At 44.6% G+C, this 20,335-nt stretch overlaps 1 protein-coding gene and 1 pseudogene across 1 annotated transcript; both read right to left on the bottom strand.

Moving 5' to 3' along the window:
- Positions 1-4,359: 4,359 nt before the first annotated feature.
- LOC133772364 (uncharacterized protein C2orf78-like) lies at positions 4,360-14,778 on the bottom strand. The gene is made up of 4 exons (XM_062208852.1): positions 14,627-14,778; positions 11,334-11,410; positions 7,014-7,763; positions 4,360-6,254 (listed from the first exon to the last, which is right to left on the bottom strand). Exons 1-4 carry the CDS (start codon positions 14,776-14,778, stop codon positions 4,360-4,362), a joined length of 2,874 nt encoding a protein of 957 aa, XP_062064836.1.
- A 1,485-nt stretch (positions 14,779-16,263) lies between these two features.
- On the bottom strand, positions 16,264-19,804 carry LOC133772363 (uncharacterized protein C2orf78-like; annotated as a pseudogene).
- Between the last annotated feature and the right edge of the window lie 531 nt (positions 19,805-20,335).

Genomic DNA, 20,335 nt, shown 5'->3' with positions numbered 1-20,335 from the left:
TTTAAAGTGAAATATGTAAATTTAGAATTCAATCGATCAAATTAAAAATGCAGTGGAAAGCCTTAACAGACTCAGTGAGACAGAAGAAAGAATATCTGAGTTAGAAGGCAAATCTCTGGAAATTTTATTGTTAGACCGACCAAAATAAAAAAAAGAAGAAGAGAAGGAGAAGGAGAAGGAGAAATAGAAAACTAAAAAACAGTGTTGGAGGCTTATGGGATACTATGAAAAAAACCAACATAGGGATCTGAGGAGTTCCTGAAGGTGTGGAATGAGAGAATGGACTAGATAGTCTCTTTAGTGAAATAATTACAGAAAACTTGCCTGATTTGTACAAAGAAAGGGACATTTAAGTACAGGAAGCACACCTAACTCCTAATAAACTTGACCAGAAAAGATCTTCACCACGACACATTGTAATCAAACTCTTCCCAGTAAAATATAAAGAAAAGATTCTAAAATGTGCATGAGAGAAACTCCAGATTACTTTCAAAGGCTCTCCAATTACACTTTCAGCTGACGCCTCATCAGAAACCCTATAGGCCAGGTGAGAATGGCCAGATGTATCCCACGTCTTTAGTGAAAAAACTGTCAACCCAGAATACCGTACCCTGTGCAGCTCTCATTTAAAAATGAAGGTGAAATAAAGACCTTCCATAACAAACAGAAACTGAAAGAATTTGCCACTACTCGTCCAGCCTTGAAAAGATGCTTAAGGATATGCTACATACAGAATAACAGAAGCATGGTCATCACTATAAAAAAAGGTGAAGGCAGAAAATCTACAGTAAAATACAAAGGAAATCCAAAGTAAACAACAAGATTATTAATGGAAAGATGGCAGGGCCAGGTCATTACTTATCAATAGTCACTTTGAATGTAAATGGCCTCAACTCTCCAGTTAAAAGATACAGACTGGCTGAATGGATTAAAAAGATAAGGCCCACCTATTTTCTGCCTACAAGAAACACATCTCACCAACAAAGATACACACAGTCTGAAAGTGAACAAATGGAAGAAGATATTCTATGCCAATAGAAACCAAAAAAGAGCTGGTGTAGGCATCCTAACATCAGACAAAATAGGGAAAAAATTGTTAAAAGAGGCAAAGAAGGGAATGTAATGACTAGTGATCAGTTAAACAGGAAGATGTGACTATAATAAGTATATATTCACCTAATTACATGACATGTCGCTGTTTAAAAGAATGAAATGTTAATGGCTCTAAAGGGAAACATAGACTTCAATACAGTAGTAATGGGGGGCTTCAGAACCCCAGTTTCAGCAATAGATCAACCAGACAGAAAATCAGCGAGGAAACAATAGTGGTAACCTATACTACAGACCAAATGGATGTAGTTGATATCTACTGAGCTTTTCATCCTACAGTTGTAGAGTACACATTCTTCTCACCAGTGTACTAGGGTAGACCATCTGCCAGGCCATAAAGCAAATGTCAGCAAATTCAGAAAAATGGAAAGCATACCATGCATCTTCTCTCCACAATGGGTTGAAGCTGGAAATCAACAACTTAAGAATCTCTAGAACATATGAAAACACATGGAGACTGAACAACATGCTCCTGAATGAGCAGTGGGTCATAGAAGAAATCCAAAGAGAAATAAAAAAATTCTGGAAATGAATGAAGACAGCCATGCAGCATATCAAAACTTATGAGATATAGCAAAAGCAGTATTAAGAGGGAAGTTTATAGCAGTTGCTGCCTAAATGAGCTCTCAATGTATCTCAAGAACCTAGAAAAGGAACAGCAAATCCAATCCAAATTTAGTAGGAGAAAATAAAGAAATAAATTAGAGGAGAAAGAAACAAAACTGAAACAAAGAAATACAAAAGATCAGTGAAACAAAGAGCTGTTTTTTTTTCAAAAATAAACAAATTTGGTATACCATTGGACCAACTAAACAAAAAGAGAGATGACCCAAATAAACAAAATTAGAGAATAAAAAAGGAAAGGTTACAAGAGATACCACAGAAATAAAAAGAATAACCACAAATTACTAAAACAAGCTGTATGCCAACAAATTGGGAAACTTAGAAGAAATGAATAGACTTCCTGGACACATACAACCTACCTAAATTGAGCCAGGAAGACATAGAAAACCTAAAGACACCAAAAACAAAGATGGAAATTGAATCAGTAGTAAAGACACTCCCAACTAAGAAAAGCACAGAACCAGATGGCTTCAGGGCTGAGTTCTACCAGACATTTAAAGAACTAACTCCAATTCCTCTCAAGCTATTCCAAATAATTGAAAGGGAGGGAATCCTCCCAAACTCCTTCTATGCGGCCAGCATCACCTTAATTCCTAAACCTGAAAAAGATACAAGAGGGGAAGAGAACTACAGACCAATTTCCCTGATGAACATAGATGCAAAAATCCTCACAAAATACTAGCCAGTCATATCCAACAACACATCAGAAAGATCATTCACCTGGACCAAGTGGGATTTATCTCTGGTATGCAGGGATGGTTCAATATTCACAAATTAATCAATGTGACACATCACATTCACAAACTGAAGAACAGAAACCATGATGATCTCAATAGATGCAGTGAAAGCATTTGATAAAATACAACATCCTTTCATGATGAAAGTTTTAAACAAATTGGGTATAGAAGAACCATTCCTCCTGGTCTCCCATGGGGTGCAGGGCCCAAGGACTTGGGCCATCCTCCAATGCACTCCCTGGCCACAGCAGAGAGCTGGCCTGGAAGAGGGGCAACCGGGACAGAATCCGGCACCCCGACCGGGACTAGAACCCGGTGTGCCAGCGCCGCAAGGCGGAAGATTAGCCTATTGAGCCGCGATGGCCATCGGAGGGTAAACCAACGGCAAACGGAAGACCTTTCTCTCTGTCTCTCTCTCTCACTGTCCACTCTACCTGTCAAAAAACGAACAAACAAACAAACAAACAAGAAGAACCATTCCTCAACACAATCAGGGCAATTTATGACAAACCCATGCCCAGCATCCTATTGAATGCGGAAAAGGTGGAAGCATTCTCACTAATATCCAGAACCAGCAAAGATGCCCACACTCACCATTGCTATTCAATGCAATCCTGGAAGTTTTAGCCAGAGCCATTAGGCAAGCAACCCGGTTTCTAGTCCCGGCTGGGGCATCGGATTCTTTCCCGGTGGTTCCTCTTCCAGTCCAGCTCTCAGCTGTGGCCTGGGAAGGCAGTGGAGGATGGTCCAAGTGCTTGGGCCCTGCACCCGCATGGAAGACCAGGAGGAAGCACCTGGCTCCTGTGTTCGGATCAGTGTGGCGAGCCATCTGCAGCACACTGGACATGCCGTCCATTTGTGGGGTGAACCAACAGAAGGAAGACCTTTCTCTTTGTCTCTCTCTCTCACTGTCTAAGTGCCTGTCGTCATTTGCAACAAAATGGATGTAATTGGAAAACATTATACTTTGTGAAATAACCAAGACTCAAAAGGACAACTAACGTATGTTCATTCTGATCTGTGGTAACTAATAGAACACCTAAAGGTCATCTATAGACGTATATTGACACTTTGAGATGCAATGATTTTGAACAACACTTGTCTCAACTGTTGTGAGACAAGTTTATTTTTTCATACTATTTGTTGACCTCTTTATTAGTATAGAATAAATTTCATGTTTATGAAATTAATTGAAAATAGATCTAGGTAAAACATAAGAATGGGAATAGGAGAGGGAAGAGAAAGAAGGGTGGGAGTGCGGTTGGAAGGGAGGGTATGAAGGGAAGTATCACTATGTGTTTGAAGTAGTATTTAGGAAATGCTTGAAGTTTGTATACCTTAAATAAAAGGTTTCTGGGGAAAAAAGAAAAAGAAAAAAGGATGAAGTTTTATTGGCACTCAGACTAAAAAAAGAATGGTTTATGTTTTTCCAGTGTAGCCATATTGTCTTGAGCCTTGGTCAAATTTAGTGGAACTGTACTTGTTTTTCTTAGTCCTGTCTTCAGATTCTGTTTCATAGTTCTGCCATTTCACCCATTCCTTGGTCTATCACTATGCCTAAAAAATCTTTCTCCTATTGGATTTCCAAGTCTGGGATCACACTCCTTTCTCCTTACTCAGTTCTTACCCTTTTATCTCTTACTTCCCCATCCCACTTTGAGATCATATTTCTAATACAGACTTTGAACACCACCTCCACCAAAGAAAAATCACAACTAGCAGTATCTCAACTCAGACTTTTTTATTAATCATCTAAAAATTAATTCTATTATCTTTATTTCATTTTATTAATACTTAAAAATATGTAAATAGAGAAATTTGTATTTTGCTATAGGTAAATATATAAATATATCTATGTGAAAAAACCAAGTGATTCTCTTAGTAGCTCTTACATTGCATAGCCGTAGTATCGAGAGATAGCCATCTCCTTTTCCCTCTCGATGAAAAACTGCAGTTTCCCCATAGAGGTGTATTTAGCAGCATTCTCACGCTGCTGTTGAGCCCGCCTCTTCATAGCCTCTCGCTCTGGCCTCTGTTCTTCTGTGATGGGATTTGACACTACAGGCCCAAGAATATCAGGTTTCCTCCATGGAATTGGTTGGCGGCTGAAATCTTGGATTAGAAATGGGTTTTGAGGGTTGGGTGGTGACTGGAGCTCGGCCACAGCAGCAGTGTAAGATGATGTTTTGTTAGGTGCAGGCCTAGAGTCAGCAGATGGAGGGATACTAGGCCGGGTAGGGTGCATCCAACCGGGTCGAGTTGAAATTGGCCGAGCTGGTCTGGCAGGATCCATGGAAGCTGTGTTGGCAGGAGCTGGTTGGGGTGGCTTGACTGTAGTAGGTTGAGCCTGATTAGTAGAAGCAGGCCGGGCAGGGTTCCCCAGAGTGGGCCTGTGTGAGGCAAGAGACTGTGGCCTCCGAGGAACAGGTCGAGGTTGAGGCTTACTGACATTGGGGAACGGCAGAGGTATCAACTTCACCTTTCCAGGTGGTGGCAGGTCATACACGGATGGAGATGCGCACCCTTTGTCAGCTTCACCATCCAGTTTCTGGGCACTGACTTGTGCTTTTTCAGGACCTGTACCCTGCTGTGGGGTTTTCAGCAATGGTGTGAGAGCTGAGGATGCACAGCGGTCTTTGATGTTGCTTGAATTTCCCAGGTTCCGGTAGGACGAGAGGCCAGTTTTCTTATCGTTCTTCTTCCCCAGCGCATGGAAAACCTGCACAGACTCTAGCATGTGCATGCCTAGGCAGCTTCTAGGTTTTTTGAAGCTCTCTTGGGTAAGCTCAGGCGGATTTCTCTTCCTCTTAGTCTTGGGGACGGATGGTTTATTTTCGGCCTTGGCTTTGCTCCCTGACTGCTTGCTCTCTTGAGCTTTCGTAGAGTTGTTTTCTCTGGTTCTTCTGGCCTTTGCTTGCCCATCGCACTTGGTTTTCCTGGACCTTTGAGATGCAGCTTTCTGAGGTTTGATGTTTGGTTTGTTGGGCATATTCACAGGATCCCTGTCACAGGCTGCAGCACCGCCTGCGAACACTTCTCCCTCTAACAGGATCTCTGGGACCTTTGGCTGGATTTTGGTCTTGCTGTTACCATTGATCGGTTCAGCAGCTTTACGCTTTTTCTTCCTGACTCCATCGGAGAGACCCTTTGTGTCTCTTGAAGGGTCCTGCATCTGAGTCCCTTGGATGTCTCCAGTATCTGTGGCATTGCTTGCCTTGGGACCATTGGGTTGGTCAAGATCTTCCAAGGAACTGAAGATCTGGGGAAGGCAGATCTCCTCCACCAGTGTGGTAATGTCTGCAAAGCCATTGCTAGCCTCACTCCCATCTTCCAGTAACCCTTGATCGTCAAGGCTGAGATTATTTCCCAGAATGGCATTTGTAGGATCAGGCTGCTTCTGTGGGCAAACAGGGTTATCAACACAAGCCAGCAGATGATCTCTGTCAGGGACTTCCAAAGGGAGCACTGGAAGATCTTGGTTTTCTGCTGGGTCCTGGAAGGCATCCAGGGGCTTGGAAAGCTTGGTTTTGATGTCACCCAGATTGATATTGTCTGTTTTCTCCTGGCTTTGATCTCGAGGTAGTACCAAGAGATTAGTAGAACTCTGCAGTGGAACTATCTTTGAAATGTCCCCTGTCTCAGATGGTGAGTCACTGTCAAGTATCTGGATATTTCTGCTCCTGCAGGACTTGGGGAATTCTGCCGTTTGTGGCAGACAGAATGTCTGGCTTAGAGGTTGCAATCCCAGGGGAGAAGTCTCCATCCCCGGGAAATTTTCCATCACTGCAAAAGAATCAAGGAAGAAATCAGTCTGTGGTATTTGAGGCACCCGCACTACCTATCAGTGCCGAATCTAAGCACTTTCCAGCCAGTGGACATGGGATATGACTAGATGTTCCTAAGCACAAAGGCAACAGAGAGTTAGTCCTTGACCTACTTATCTCTAGTATCATCGTTTCCTTGGCTTTGTCTTCTTTGGGTCAATTAAGCAAAGAAAAATCTAGTGCTTTTAAAGGAAATGTTTCACAACACCTAGCATTCTCAGATTGGATGTTTGTTTTCTCCCCACTCTTCTGGGCAAATAGGAGCACCGCCCACCAGGAAGTAGGAGAAAGCAGAGCTCTTTCTCATGACTCATGCAAGCAAGGGAAGATTCTGGGCCTGTGTGTATTTTTTTTTTTTGACCGGATCTCAGAACACATGACCTTAAATCTTGAGGTCATTTGAGGAAACTAAAACTGTCATTCTGAAATTAAGAACTCTGAAATGCTTTACAAAGAGACTTAAGCAAGGGAGAATAGGAAGTGATGTGATGGTTTAGGAGACTGATCAGCTAAGGAAGTGAAAGTGTAGCATCCCTCAGTATGATCTTGGGCTTCTCTTGTGTGTAGCATAAATTTCCCATCTAGATTAAGTGTTCCTATAGAGAGTTCAAAAGGGAGAGCACTGAGCAAGGGTAATGGTTGAAGAGCCACCACTCTCGGCTGCAGAGTTGATGTGCTTTTGACCTTATTCCTTTCCTGCCTAATTGTTTGCACTCACCTTGGAAACTTGTTCCTGTGATGGGTTGAGCAGGCACATTGTAGTAGATTCCAGAGGTCGAGGCTGGTGGTGGGGCATCTGTGGGCTGAATCCTTTTGAGCACCATCACCATTTCTGGTTGAGGGGCAGACGCCACACTTCCCATGTATGTCACAGGGCCGTAGGATTGCAGACAGGGGCCAAGTTCTCCAGAGAGCACATGCCCTGCTGTGCCTTGATTATAGTAGTAGACCTGGCTTCCTTCTCCATATGGAAGGGACAGGCAGTTTCCCTGATTTGGAATCTGAGTTGCTGTGCCCTGATTCAGTGATGGATACAGAGGGACCATGGTATTGGCACCTGAAGTTTTGTTATATTGGGCTGTCATAGCCATGGAAGAAACACCAGTGTCCTGGTCAATGACAGTTACAGTGAAGTCCTCGAGCGACGAGGACTTCTTTGCAGTGCGTCCTGTGATATTCCATTCAGAAATACCTGAGTAGGAGGCAGCAGAAGTGGAGCTCTGGCTCTGGCCAGGAACTCCAGACAGCAGAGTTGTGTTAGAATGTTGGCAAAGGTAGGCACTCCCCATGAGTGGCTGGAAAGAGCTGGCAGTGGCTGATGGCAGTAGCCAAGCCGAACTGACAGTTGGGGCAGACACTCTGGAGAAGTCGCAGATGCTTCCTGGTAGGGAAGCCACAGTGCCTAGCGTGGGAATAGAGAGCTGCAGGGAATTTGCAGTCCCAAGTAGGGATGGATTTTGGAAATTTTCTGTAGGAAACAAGAGCGAGGTGGGAAAATAGATTAGATTGATGAAATCTTAAAGTTATCTTAAGATTATTGTCATCAGAAAACATCTCATACCAATAGTCTTAGACAGGAAATTCAGACATTCATGATAGGTTCTACCTCCTAGAGCTGTTTGCTACACTTATGATGCAGTTTGTTTATTGTGGATTGTTGTACAGGTGTGGGGCAGATTCAAGACATTCATCATTGCCTAGACTAGAAGCCAGCTTCTCCCTGCCCTGTCTTTCCCTTGAGCCTGCCCCCCAGGTTGGACTCTTAAGGACTTCCTGGAGGTGAAGCATTGCTGAACTAGGAGGTCTCTGGAGAACTTCTAACACTCTCATTTTACCAGTGAGGAAAGTGAGGCTCCCCGAGATCTGATTGACTTACTGGAGTTCTCCCATTGTGTTAGGGTTACTTCCAGGTTATAGAACCAACTCCCGTTTCAGGACTCTGCAGATAAATACCTGAGCCTGGGAGAAGTGGAATTTGGAATGCAGGCATTTTTGGGTCCTTTGAAGAGTAGTTTCTTTGCAGACAGTACAGTAGTGACCATTGTCATCTTTGGTGCATTGTTTTGTTTGTGTAGGGCACCTGCCATTGCCTAGAGTCCACAGATAACCTAGTCCAGCTGGTGTTCAAGGGTCATTCTCTATCCTCTTCAAGCCTGCCCTCTGACCCCAGTTCAGAAAGACCCTCTAAGAGTGATTATAGTCATAACATTGATAATGAATACATGAAAAAAATGCAATTTTTAATGTGATTTATGTTGATGAAGATATAGTAAGTTCTGGAAGGACAGATGAAATTCCTGAAATATATATAATATGACAGAACTGAAAAGAATATAAGGATATTTCAAAAAGTGCATGGCAAGTGAGAGGAAAAGATAAGGTTAGTTTGGTGCAAAATATTTTGAAATCTATGCATATGAAGGGTCTTGAAAAAGCTCATGGTAATGTATGCCATTAAGAAACTATGTATGGATGTTAAATATTTCTTTTTTTTTTTTTTTGACAGGCAGAGTGGATAGTAAGAGAGAGAGAGAAAGGTGTTCCTTTTTGCCGTTGGTTCCCCCTCCAATGGCCGCTGTGGCTGGCACATCTCGCTGATCTGAAGCCAGGAGCCAGGTACTTCTCCTGGTCTCCCATGCGGGTGCAGGGCCCAAGGACTTGGGCCATCCTCCACTGCCTTCCTGGGCCACAGCAGAGAGCTGGCCTGGAAGAGGGGCAACCGGGATAGAATCCGGCGCCCCAAGTGGGACTAGGACCCGGTGTGCCAGCGCCGCAAGGCGGAGGATTAGCCTGTTAAGCCATGGCGCCGGCCTTAAATATTTCTGACACCATAGTAACTTAGTGTTTACAGGATCTATTTGACGTGCCCTCATATGTAGATATCAATGAAAATTGGAATATATGACAAACAGCTAGGAAGAGTAGATTACCACATGGTTCTGTCATCAAACCTGCAATAGTATGCAAGTGAATATTGTCTTCTCTATTTTTAGTGAATACTATTTAACAAAAATATCCCACTTTAGGTGACTTTTGAATGACTTTCTAACCAGCACATACAGAGAAAACATATCAATGAAAAAGTGTATAACGAGCAGCAGGATGCAGTGATGTGTTTAAGTACCCATAACTTATGTGAACAAATACTTCATCAAAACAAGTCCAAAACAGGTAGCCAAAAACTGAGTGTAAATAGATTCCTTTATTATGCTCATTCATATTACTCTGAATAGTCTCCAGCATGTAACAGATATCAATCTTATAGAAATAGAAATGTCAATAACTACAGCCATATAAACACCAGACAAGAACACTGACGGTATCATGAACATGTTTATATTTATGCTCGAAACCTAGATCCTTATCGTCTTCAACCTATAGGACAATGTCATCCCCAAAGCTTAGAAAACACCGTAACTACCAAATAATAGTTTTAGAGAAATATGGAATCAGAGCTGTGGGGCTCAACCTGTTCCTTTTGTTTTTAGGTCGGTATTTCACTTTTTGCTTAGCTCTAACAACAGTGAATGACGGTTAATCCACAGGTACTCTGTTTTTGGAGGAAAATAATTATAAAGATGACAGACAGCCTTGACTTGAAATGTGTCACATCTGGGGAATTTGTTCTCCTGTTGCAGATAGAGAATTTGCCCTTCTGCTGCAGAGGAGGATATATCATTTAAAAAATGTTTTTGATAATAGAAATAGACAACAGTTTAAAAATCGGAATGAACAAGAACACGGAAAATCCCATTTCCCCCAGTCTCCAAGTTAACTACCTTTAGTCAAGTTCCGTGTTTGGAGGAAGCATCACTCCTAGTATACATTTCTAATTTTCCTTTTCAAAGCTGTCAGGTGTCTTCCATGTTCAAAGAGGCATGGGAAAAAAACGAAAGCCAAACAGCTGAGTATGACTTTCTGAAAAGCTGCTTTCCCAGGGGTACCCTATGCTAGCCTTGGTTTCCTTTCTGGTACATTAATGTAAGAATTTGCACTGCTCTGAGGAAATTCCACCCTATGCTCATTACTTTAAAATCTTATATCCTCCTCAACATTCCATGCCAAAACGTCTCTTCTTTCCTTGAGAAATACTCTATGCTGCTCATCACTATAATTCTTAAAATTTCCTTGTCGTCATTTTTGTCTTTCCTCCCTCTTCTCAACACCTGTTGTCTCAAAGTTCCTTTTCCTAGAATATCTGCCTATGTACAGGCCAGGCATCTCTATCCTCTCTCCCTATTTTCTGTTTTTAATCTATATTAAATAGAAAAACCCCAAAATATGTGAATATTGCATTTTGAACAGAACTCAATTTGAAATACTAAAGTTGAAATGTTTTTGGAGGGAGACTAGTAGAGCTGAAAAATCTTAGCATATATAGTTAGTTTTCTGTGTGTCCTGGATGTTTTTTCCACTACTTCTGCTGAAACAAGCACTCTCAAGTGAGTCTCTGGTTTCATTTTCTGTGTGTATACCCTTTAAATTTCAATATTAGAACAGAGTGTGAGTGGGCCAGTGCTGTGGCTCACTTGGTTAATCCTCTACCTGCAGCGTCGGCATCACATATGGGTGCCGGGTTCTAGTCCCAGTTGCTCTGGGACTAGAGGAGGATTTTCCAAGCACTTAGGCTCCTGCACCCGCATGGGAGACCAGGAGGAAGCACCTGACTCCTGGCTTCAGATCGGTGTAGCACTGGCCACAGCAGTCCTTTGGAGAGTGAACCAATGGAAGGTAGACCTTTCCTCTCTGTCTCTCACTGTCTAATTCTATCTTTCAAGTAAAAATAAATGGAAAGAGAGTGATTTGAGAGAATTAATTACTACCCTGATCTAGCAAATGAGGAAACAGGTTTTTTGGGAGAGTTGTGATTCGTCCAAAGTCACATAGCCAGTAACTGGTAAAGCCAACTCAAAATTGAGTCTCCACATTTCTAGTCCAGTACTTAATAATCCCATTGCTCCAAGCTGTCTGGACTGTATTACTAAGTTTACATGGAAAAACCTTCTAGTGAGGAACTTTTAAAGGTTTCTTTCCTTACCTGACATGGTCAGAGAAGAGGAAATATCAACGGTAGATATGAAGGTTGAAGAGACGATACAGAGGATAACTGGCTGGCTGGTGCCAGCAAGCACATGTGTCCAGTATGGAGGTCACTGGCTACTGGTCACTTGCGATGTTCCAAATTTGTTTACAGACAGCTCCATGGAAACCCCAAGATTCCACCAGGTGGTAGCAGGTTTGGTGGGAGAATGATGTCAAAAACAGGCAGTTTAAAGGTCTGAGGTAGCCAATAGGAAGGTCAGGGTTCCCAGTGAGGAGATTGGGTGGAGGGAATGGTGGACAGCTGTAGCGGCATCTTTAGCAGAGCTATGGCAGTTGAACTCTGGGATGGTGAAATCCTGTAAAGACAGACTTCCCCAGCCAACCAGCTGTTAACTGGGAAATCTTCTCAATGTTTCTCATACGTGTTCATTAATGTAATCAATCAATGCTTACATTCTGTGTATTGTACTTAGTATCATACCCATTTGTACAGATTCCTGGGTTGGAGAGGAGGGAAGGGAAGTCCAGATTGAGTGGTTATGGTGCTTCTGAAAGGATCTAGTTGATCTGATTAGTGAACTCCCTGCAGCTTTTAAAGACTAAAGGATTGAACCAGAGTTCCTTTGCAACGTGGTTGAAGAGTGGAGTGAAGTTCACTGAGTGTGCCTTGTAGAGATGATGTGGTCCAAGGCTGTTCCCTGTGGTTTCTTCTCCGTGAGTCCTAAGTTGTTTGGGCTTAGATGGGCCAAGTTGGACTTGCATCTTTCCTTCTCCCTTTCGTCTTAGCCATTGTGTCTGGAACAAGACTTCTACTTGTGGTCCTACATTTACAAATGTTACGTGTTGTCAACTTGCAGAAGCAGGGGTCTTTTGGAAACAAGTACTAGAGAACGGTGACTGCCAGCCTGCCTTCTCCTAGCTAAAGGTAGTGATTTTTTGCCTATGGTTTGCTGCCTCTGGTTCCTTGAGCCATGAAGGCATGCTGGCATTCTGTTCCTTTGTATCTGAGAGGCATTTAGCATAACTTTTCTCAAATCAGCTAATGCAGTGTGACAGTTACTGTAACCTCCTGCCCCTTATAAACAGCCACTATAGAATCTTGGACCTCTAGGGTTCTCTCTGTCTGCTATGTTTCAGTGCAAGGGCAGACAAAATGAAGAGGAGACTAGTTAAAGAAAGAAGACATTAATGAAGAATAGGGCACAAAGTGAGGGGACAGGAGACAAGAGGTATCTGTGCATCTTTTGTGGTTTTTGTAAGAAACAGATTGGTACAGATCGGCTACATCCACCAAGCTGTGCCGATCTGAAGCCAGGAGCCAGGAGCCTCTTCTGGGTCTCCCACAGGGGTGCAGGGGACAAAGGACTTGGGGCATCTTCTACTGCTTTCCCAGGCCTTAGCAGAGAGCTGGATGGGAAGAGGAGCAGCTAGGACTAGAACCGGTACCCATATGGGATGCCGGTGCTTCAGGCCTGGGTGTTAACCCTCTGGGCCACAGCGCTGGCCCCATCCCCTTGGCTTATTTTTAAGGAAATCACCGTTGTAAGACACATCACGGTTTTATCTTTTTTTTTTTTTTTGACAGGCAGAGTGGACAGTGAGAGAGAGAGAAAGGTCTTCCTTTTGCTGTTGGGTCACCATCGAATGACCGCCGCTGCCTGCACGCTGCCATCGGTGCACGGCGCTGATCCGAAGCCAGGAGCCAGGTGCTTCTCCTGGTCTCCCATGGGGTGCAGGGCCCAAGGACTTGGGCCATTCCCCACTGCACTCCCGGGCCACAGCAGAGAGCTGGCCTGGAAGAGGAGCAACCGGGACAGCATCTGGCACCCCGTATCTGATTTTAAGTATTATTTATTTGAAAGGAGCTGTGATGAGGAAGATTGAAGAGAAAACAAAGACAGCAAGATATCTTAGATTCTCTGGTTCACACCCCAAGTGGCTGCAACAGCCATGTCTGGAGCAGACTACTACATGGGTAGAAGGGACCCCAGCACTTAGGCCTCTGTTGCTTTTCCAGGTGCATTAGCAGGGAGCTGGATAGCAAGTGGAACACAGAGAACTCTAACTGGCACTTGGATATCGTATGCTGGCACTGTAGGCAGCAGCTTAACCCACAGTGCCATAGGCTGACTAATTATACACACACACACACACACATACACACACAATTTTTCAAGTTTCTGCAATAGAATTTGTGCAAACATGGAAAGAAATGCAGTATACAAAATATAGCATAAACAATTCTTGAAATCATTATGCTAAGCAAGGGAATTCAATACCAAAGGCCATACATTGTACAGTTCTATCTATATGAACTATCTAGAAAGGCAAACCCATAGAAATTGGATAGGGCCAGAGAGGGGAGGGCATGGGGAGTGACTACTAATGAGTGGAGAGTTTCTTTTTTCAGAGCTCAAAATGTTATGGATTAGGGGCCGGCGCTGTTGCATATCGGGTAAAGCTACCATTGCCAGCATCCCATGTGGGCGCTGGATTGAGAACCGGCTGCTCCACTTCCAATCCAGCTCAATGCTATGGCCTGGGAAAATAGTAGAAGATGGCCCAAGTCCCTGGGCCCCTGCACCCATGGGGGAGACCTGGAAGAAGTTCTTGGCTTCATATTGGCACAGCTCCAGCCGTTGCAGCCAACTGGGAAGTGAACCAGCAGATAGAAAACCCTCTCTCTTTCTGTCTCTCTCTGTCTCTGTCTCTCTGTCTCTCTCTGTCTCTCTCTCTCTCTTTCCTCTGCCTCTCCTTCTCTCTCTGTGTAACTCTGACTTTCAAGTAAATAAGTAAATCTTAAAAAGAATGTTATGGTATAGACGGCGATGATGGTTGTACATCCATGAATATACCCAGTGCCAGGAATCACACACTTTTAAGTGGTGAATGTTGTTCTGTTAATCAGCCTCCAAAGATAATTTTAATAACGTGAATTATTAATTTTGCCAGAGTACGATCCCAATGTTCCCCACCCCGTTTTGTTCCTGCCCCCTCAGCATTGCCCCCCTCTCCCATTGGTTCCTGGAGGCCACACCCAAAATGCTTCATTCTTGTGGACCTGTGATGCGGTTGTGGGCAACCTGGTGCTCATGCGCTCTCACCCTGTGGAAATGGCTGCCCCAACCCTCAAATGCCACAGTTAATGGTGATGGGGCAATTGGAGACACACGGCCAAGTTGCAGGAGAAAGCCCCAGCAGGCTCCTCACCTAAACGTTTAGCCCCTCTGGGAGTCTGATGTCGTCCGATTGGGTTGCTGTTCGCTAAAAGTCCCGTCGACTGCCTACAGGTACTTGCAAACCCTGAGGACTCTAATGCCCCCAAGGCCGTGCTCCTGGCATGCAGGGTGACCCAGCCCATTGCTGTCCCTCGTCGTAAAAGTGCGGTGGATACTGATGCTGGCCTTGTGTCGTTGTGAAGGTAAACTGAGGTAGGGCATCGTGCTGGCCTGGCACACAGGTGTTGAGTAGATGTTGGCTTACATCCAGGGCCTGTCCTGGGTGGGCTTCTGCTGCTGTCCCTCAGCCCCAGGGATCAGCTGCTGGTGGGATACCTGTGAGCCCCAACCACTCCTTGGGACCATTCCTCTGTGTTTGAGCTCACCTTTCACTGCTGTGATGCTGTGATAATCAAAGAAGTTGGAGATGTGTCCTGAATCTTAATTTCTAAATTACTGCTCTTGTAGCTTATGACACAAAGGCCAGCATTTACAAGAGATCTGTTTACAGTATTTTTTAAAGATTTGTTTATTTCTTTGAAAGGCTGAGTTACAGAGAGAGAGAGAGACAGAGACAGACAGACAGACAGAAGGAGATCTTCCATCTTCTGGTTCACTCCCCAGATGGCCACAACAGCTAGAGTGGGCCAATCAGAAGTCAGGAGCCAGAAGTTTCTCCCAGGTCTCCCACCTGGGTGTAGGGGCCCAAGTACTTGGGTCACCTTCCATTGCTTTCCCAGGCACATTAGCAGGGAGCTGTATGGGAAGTTTAGCAGTTGGAACGTGAACTGGTACCCATATAGGATGCTGGTGCTGCAGGTGGTGGCTTAACCCACTACGCCACAGCTCCAGGCCCTGTTTATATTTCTTCTGGTCTAGCCAGAGTCATTTTCTACTGGTGTTAAATTCCCCCCCCCCTTTTTTTTTCCAGTCCTAAGCACAGATTACTTGTCTTCTCTCATTTCCCCCGTTTCTGAGTCTCTTACTAAGCCCATAATATCCTTCTCTTTTTGGCTTCCCTAGTCTGGGTCCACACTCTTTCCTACTTTTTCAATTGTTATCCTTTTGTCTCCTATTCTCCAATCCAACATTCATTTAATTTCATTCTTTTTTTATTTAAAATTTTTAAAAGATTTATTTATTTGAAAGGCATAGATAGAGAAAGGCAGGGACAGACTGAGAGTGAGAGTGAGAGCGAGAGAGAGAGAGAGCGAGATAGAGAGAGAGCGAGACAGAGATCTTCCAAGCGCTGATAGACTTCTCAAATGACCGCGCTGGATGGAGGTTGGGCTGAACCGAAGCCAGGAGTCAGGAGTTTTTCCCCGTCTCCCACGAGAGTGCAGGGGTCCAAGAAGTTGGGCCATCTTCTGCTGCTTTCCCAGGCCATAGCAGAGAGCTGGATCAGAAGTGGAACAGACGGGTCTCAAACCGGCATCCATATGGGATGCTGGTGCTGCAGGCAGTGGTTTTACCTGCTACACCACAGCACTGGCCCTTCATTTCATTTTTCTAATGCAGACATAGCCCCACTACCACCAAAACAAAACAAAACACATAATATAAAGGATTATTTGTTATTCATCTATCATTTCTATGACATTTCTTTATTTCATTTTATTAATGCATTAACTATATCAATAAATATAAATATTTGTATTTATCTGTATATGTGGAAGAACAAAGTGGTGCCAGCAATCTTAGCCATTCTTACAATCCATAGCCGTAGTATCGAGAGAGAGACCATCTCCTTTTCCCTCTCGATGAAAAACTGCAGTTTCCCCATAGAGGTGTATTTGGCAGCATTCTCACGCTGCTGTTGAGCCCGCCTCTTCATAGCCTCTCGCTCTGGCCTCTGTTCTTCTGTGATGGGATTTGACACTACAGGCCCAAGAATATCAGGTTTCCTCCATGGAATTGGTTGGCGGCTGAAATCTTGGATTAGAAATGGGTTTTGAGGGTTGGGTGGTGACTGGAGCTTGGCCACAGCAGCAGAAACAGGCTCCCACTTGAGAGAAGTGTAAGATGATGTTTTGTTAGGTGCAGGCCTAGAGTCAGCAGATGGAGGGATACTAGGCCGGGCAGGGTGCATCCAACCGGGTCGAGTTGAAGTTGGCCGAGCTGGTCTGGCAGGATCCATGGAAGCTGTGTTGGCAGGAGCTGGTTGGGGTGGGTTGACTGTAGTAGGTTGAGCCTGATTAGTAGGAGCAGGCCGGGTAGGGTTCCCCAGAGTGGGCCTGTGTGAGGCAAGAGACTGTGGCCTCCGAGGAACAGGTCGAGGTTGAGGCTTACTGACATTGGGGAACGGCAGAGGTATCAACTTCACCTTTCCAGGTGGTGGCAGGTCATACACGGATGGAGATGCGCACCCTTTGTCAGCTTCACCATCCAGTTTCTGGGCACTGACTTGTGCTTTTTCAGGACCTGTACCCTGCTGTGGGGTTTTCAGCAATGGTGTGAGAGCTGAGGATGCACAGCGGTCTTTGATGTTGCTTGGATTTCCCAGGTTCCGGTAGGACGAGAGGCCAGTTTTCTTATCGCTCTTCTTCCCCAGCGCATGGAAAACCTGCACAGACTCTAGCATGTGCATAACGAGACAGCCATGGGTGTTTTTTTTTAAAGATATTTTGGGTAAGCTCAGGCGGATTTCTCTTCCTCTTAGTCTTGGGGACGGATGGTTTATTTTCGGCCTTGACTTTGCTCCCTGACTGCTTGCTCTCTTGAGCTTTCGTAGAGTTGTTTTCTCTGGTTCTAGTCTTGTCCTGTGCAGTGTAGTAATGTCTGCAAAGCCACTGCTGTCCTCAGGTGCATCTTCTAGTAACCCTTGATCCTCATGACTGAAGTTATTCTTATCCAGATTGACATTTGTAGGACCAGGCTGCCCCTATTCACCTGTAACAGCGTCAGTGCAAGCCAGAAGATGATGAATATCAGGGATTTCCAAGGGAATAGTGGATTGTCTTGGTTTTCTGCTGGGTCCTGGAAGGCACCCAGCGACTTTGAAAGTTTGGTTTTAATCTCCCCCAAATGAGTACTCCCCTTTTGCTCCTGATTCGGTTCTTGGGGCACTGCCCAGAAACTAAGAGGACTTTGCACTGGAGCTGTGATTGAAATATCTCCTAGGTCAGTTGGTGAGTCACTGTCAAGTATCCGGATGTTTCTGCTACTGCAGGACTTGGGAAATTCTGCAGTTTTTGGCAGACAAAGTGTCCGGCTTGGAGGTTGCAATCCCAGAGAAGTCTCCATCCCCAGGGAATTTCCATCACTGCAAAGGAATCAAGGAAGAAGTCAGTCTGTGGTAAGCCAGCAGCTGTGTTACACATCAGTGCAGCATCAGGCCCCTTTTATGGGAACCATGCACTTCAACTAGCTAGCTCTCCCTCGGACCATGAACAGAGAGTTAGGCAGTGACTATTCTAGATTCTTTTTATTCTTCATGGAGCTGTTACGTCAAATAAAAAGAAAAACATGAAATGTTTTAGAGTCTAGCATTCTCATATAGGGTTTTTTCTTTTTTTTTCTTTTTTTCTTTTTGACAGGCAGAGTGGACAGTGAGAGAGAGAGAGAGAAAGGTCTTCCTTTTGCTGTTGGTTCACCCTCCAATGGCCACCGCGGTAGGCGCGCTGTGGCCAGCGCACCGCGCTCATCCGATGGCAGGAGCCCGGTGCTTCTCCTGGTCTCCCATGGGGTGCAGGGCCCAAGGACTTGGGCCATCCTCCACTGCACTCCCTGGCCACAGCAGAGAGCTGGCCTGGAAGAGGGGCAACCGGGACAGGATCGGTGCCCCGACTGGGACTAGAACCCGGTGTGCCGGCGCCGCAAGGTGGAGGATTAGCCTAGTGAGCCGCAGCGCCGGCCAATATATGGGGTCTTTTCATTTCTGTCCCTTCCCAGAGAGAATATGAAAACCTCACCCATGGACTAGGAGTGGGTGCAGCTCTTCTTCATGAACTATATGAGCAAGGACAGATGCTGGGCCAGTTTTTTTGGACAGGGTCTCTGAACATATGATCAGAAATCCTGGTGTCAATTAAGTAAACTAAAGCTCTAACTACCATTATAGAACTCTAGAGTGCCTTATGAAGAGACTAAAGCAAGGGAGAACGGGAAGTGATGTCTGGTTTAGGAAGACTGATTGCTAGTATGTTCTTGGACTTCTCTTACATGTGGCATAGACTTCCATCTGTATTAGGTGTTCCTAGATAGAGTTTGCAAGTGGAGAGCACTGAGCAAGGGTAGTGGTTGAAGACCTACAACTGTCAGCTGCAGATGTGATCTGCTTTTGATCTTAGTCCTTTGCGGCCATTTTATTTGCTCTCACCTTGAATATTCGTTCCTGTCATGGGTTGTGTAGGCACAGAGCCGTAGATTCCAGAGGACAAGGCTGGAGGCAGGACATTTGTGGGCTAAATCTCCTTTATACCCATCACCGAATCTTGGTGAGGGGCAGAAGCCACACTTCCTGTGTATGTCACAGTATGTCACAGGAAGAGACATAGGATTGCAGGGAGGGGTGTCATTTTCTGGACTACAGAGGCCCTACTGTCCTGTGACTGTAGTAATAGATCTGGATTCCTTCCTGGTTGGAAGTGACAGGCTGTGTCCCTGATCTAAGATCTGAAATGATGGTTCCTGCACAAGTAATGGGGAAAAAGGGACCATATTATTGATACCTGAAGTATTGTCATATTGGGCTGTCATACACATGGAAGAAACACCTGTCTCATTGTCACTGATAGTTATACAAAAGTCCCTGTGTGACAAAGACTTCTTTGCAGTGCGTCCTGTGATATTCCATTCAGAAATACCGGGGTAGGAGGCAGCAGAAGTGGAGATCAGGCTCTGGCGAGTAACTCCAGATACATAGTTGTATTAAAAGGTTGGTAAAATGTAGGTAGTACCCATGAGTGGCTGGAAAGAGGTGCCAGCAGCTGATGGCAGTAGCCAAGTCAAACTGACAGTTGGAGCAGATACCCTGGAGAAGTTGCAGATGCTTCCTGGTAGGGAAGCCGCAGTGCCTACCGTGGGAATAGAGAGCTGCAGGGAATTTACAGTCCTAAGTAGGGATGGATTTTGGAAATTTTCTGTTGGAAACAAGAGACAGGTGGGAAATAGATGAGATTGTTGAAGTTGTATTATTATCTTGGCATTATTGATACCAGAAAGAGTTTAACACCAGTATTCCCTCAGTCACCATGAAGGAAACAGTTCATGCCAGGCTGTAAGTGCCAGAGCAGTTTTCTACCGTCATGATACACTTTGTTTATTGTGGAATTTTGTGCAGGTGTGGGGCCGATTCAAAACAGTCATCATTGCCTAGACTGGAAGCCACCTTCTCCCTGCCCTGTCTTTCCCTTGAGCCTGCCCCCCAGGTTTGACTCCTAAGGACTTCCTGGAGGGGAAGCATTGTAGAACCAGGAGGTCTCTGGAGAACTTCTAACACTCTCATTTCACAAGTGAGGAAAGTGAGGCTCCTAGAGATCCTGCCATTGCCTAGAGTCTACACATAACCTAGTCCAGCTGGTGTTCAAGGTCATTTTCTGTCCTATCAAGCCTGCCCTCTGACCCCAGGTCAGAAAGACCCCCTAAGAGTGGTTATAGCTGTATCAGCGATAATTCATACATGAAAAAGGGTTATTTATTCCATGGCGTTTCTATGGAGGAAGATCTAAGTAGTTGTGGAAAGACAAAAAGATGAAAATGTTGAAAAACAAAATGTTACAGAATTCAAAAGAAGGCAGTAGTACTTCAAAAATTCATGGAAAACTGGAATGGAAAGATA

The sequence above is a fragment of the Lepus europaeus genome, chromosome 13 (assembly GCF_033115175.1).
Source record: "Lepus europaeus isolate LE1 chromosome 13, mLepTim1.pri, whole genome shotgun sequence".
NCBI classification, from domain to species: Eukaryota; Metazoa; Chordata; class Mammalia; order Lagomorpha; family Leporidae; genus Lepus; species Lepus europaeus.
Note: the sequence above shows the minus strand (reverse complement) of the source record. Positions and strands in the feature narration are given on the sequence as shown.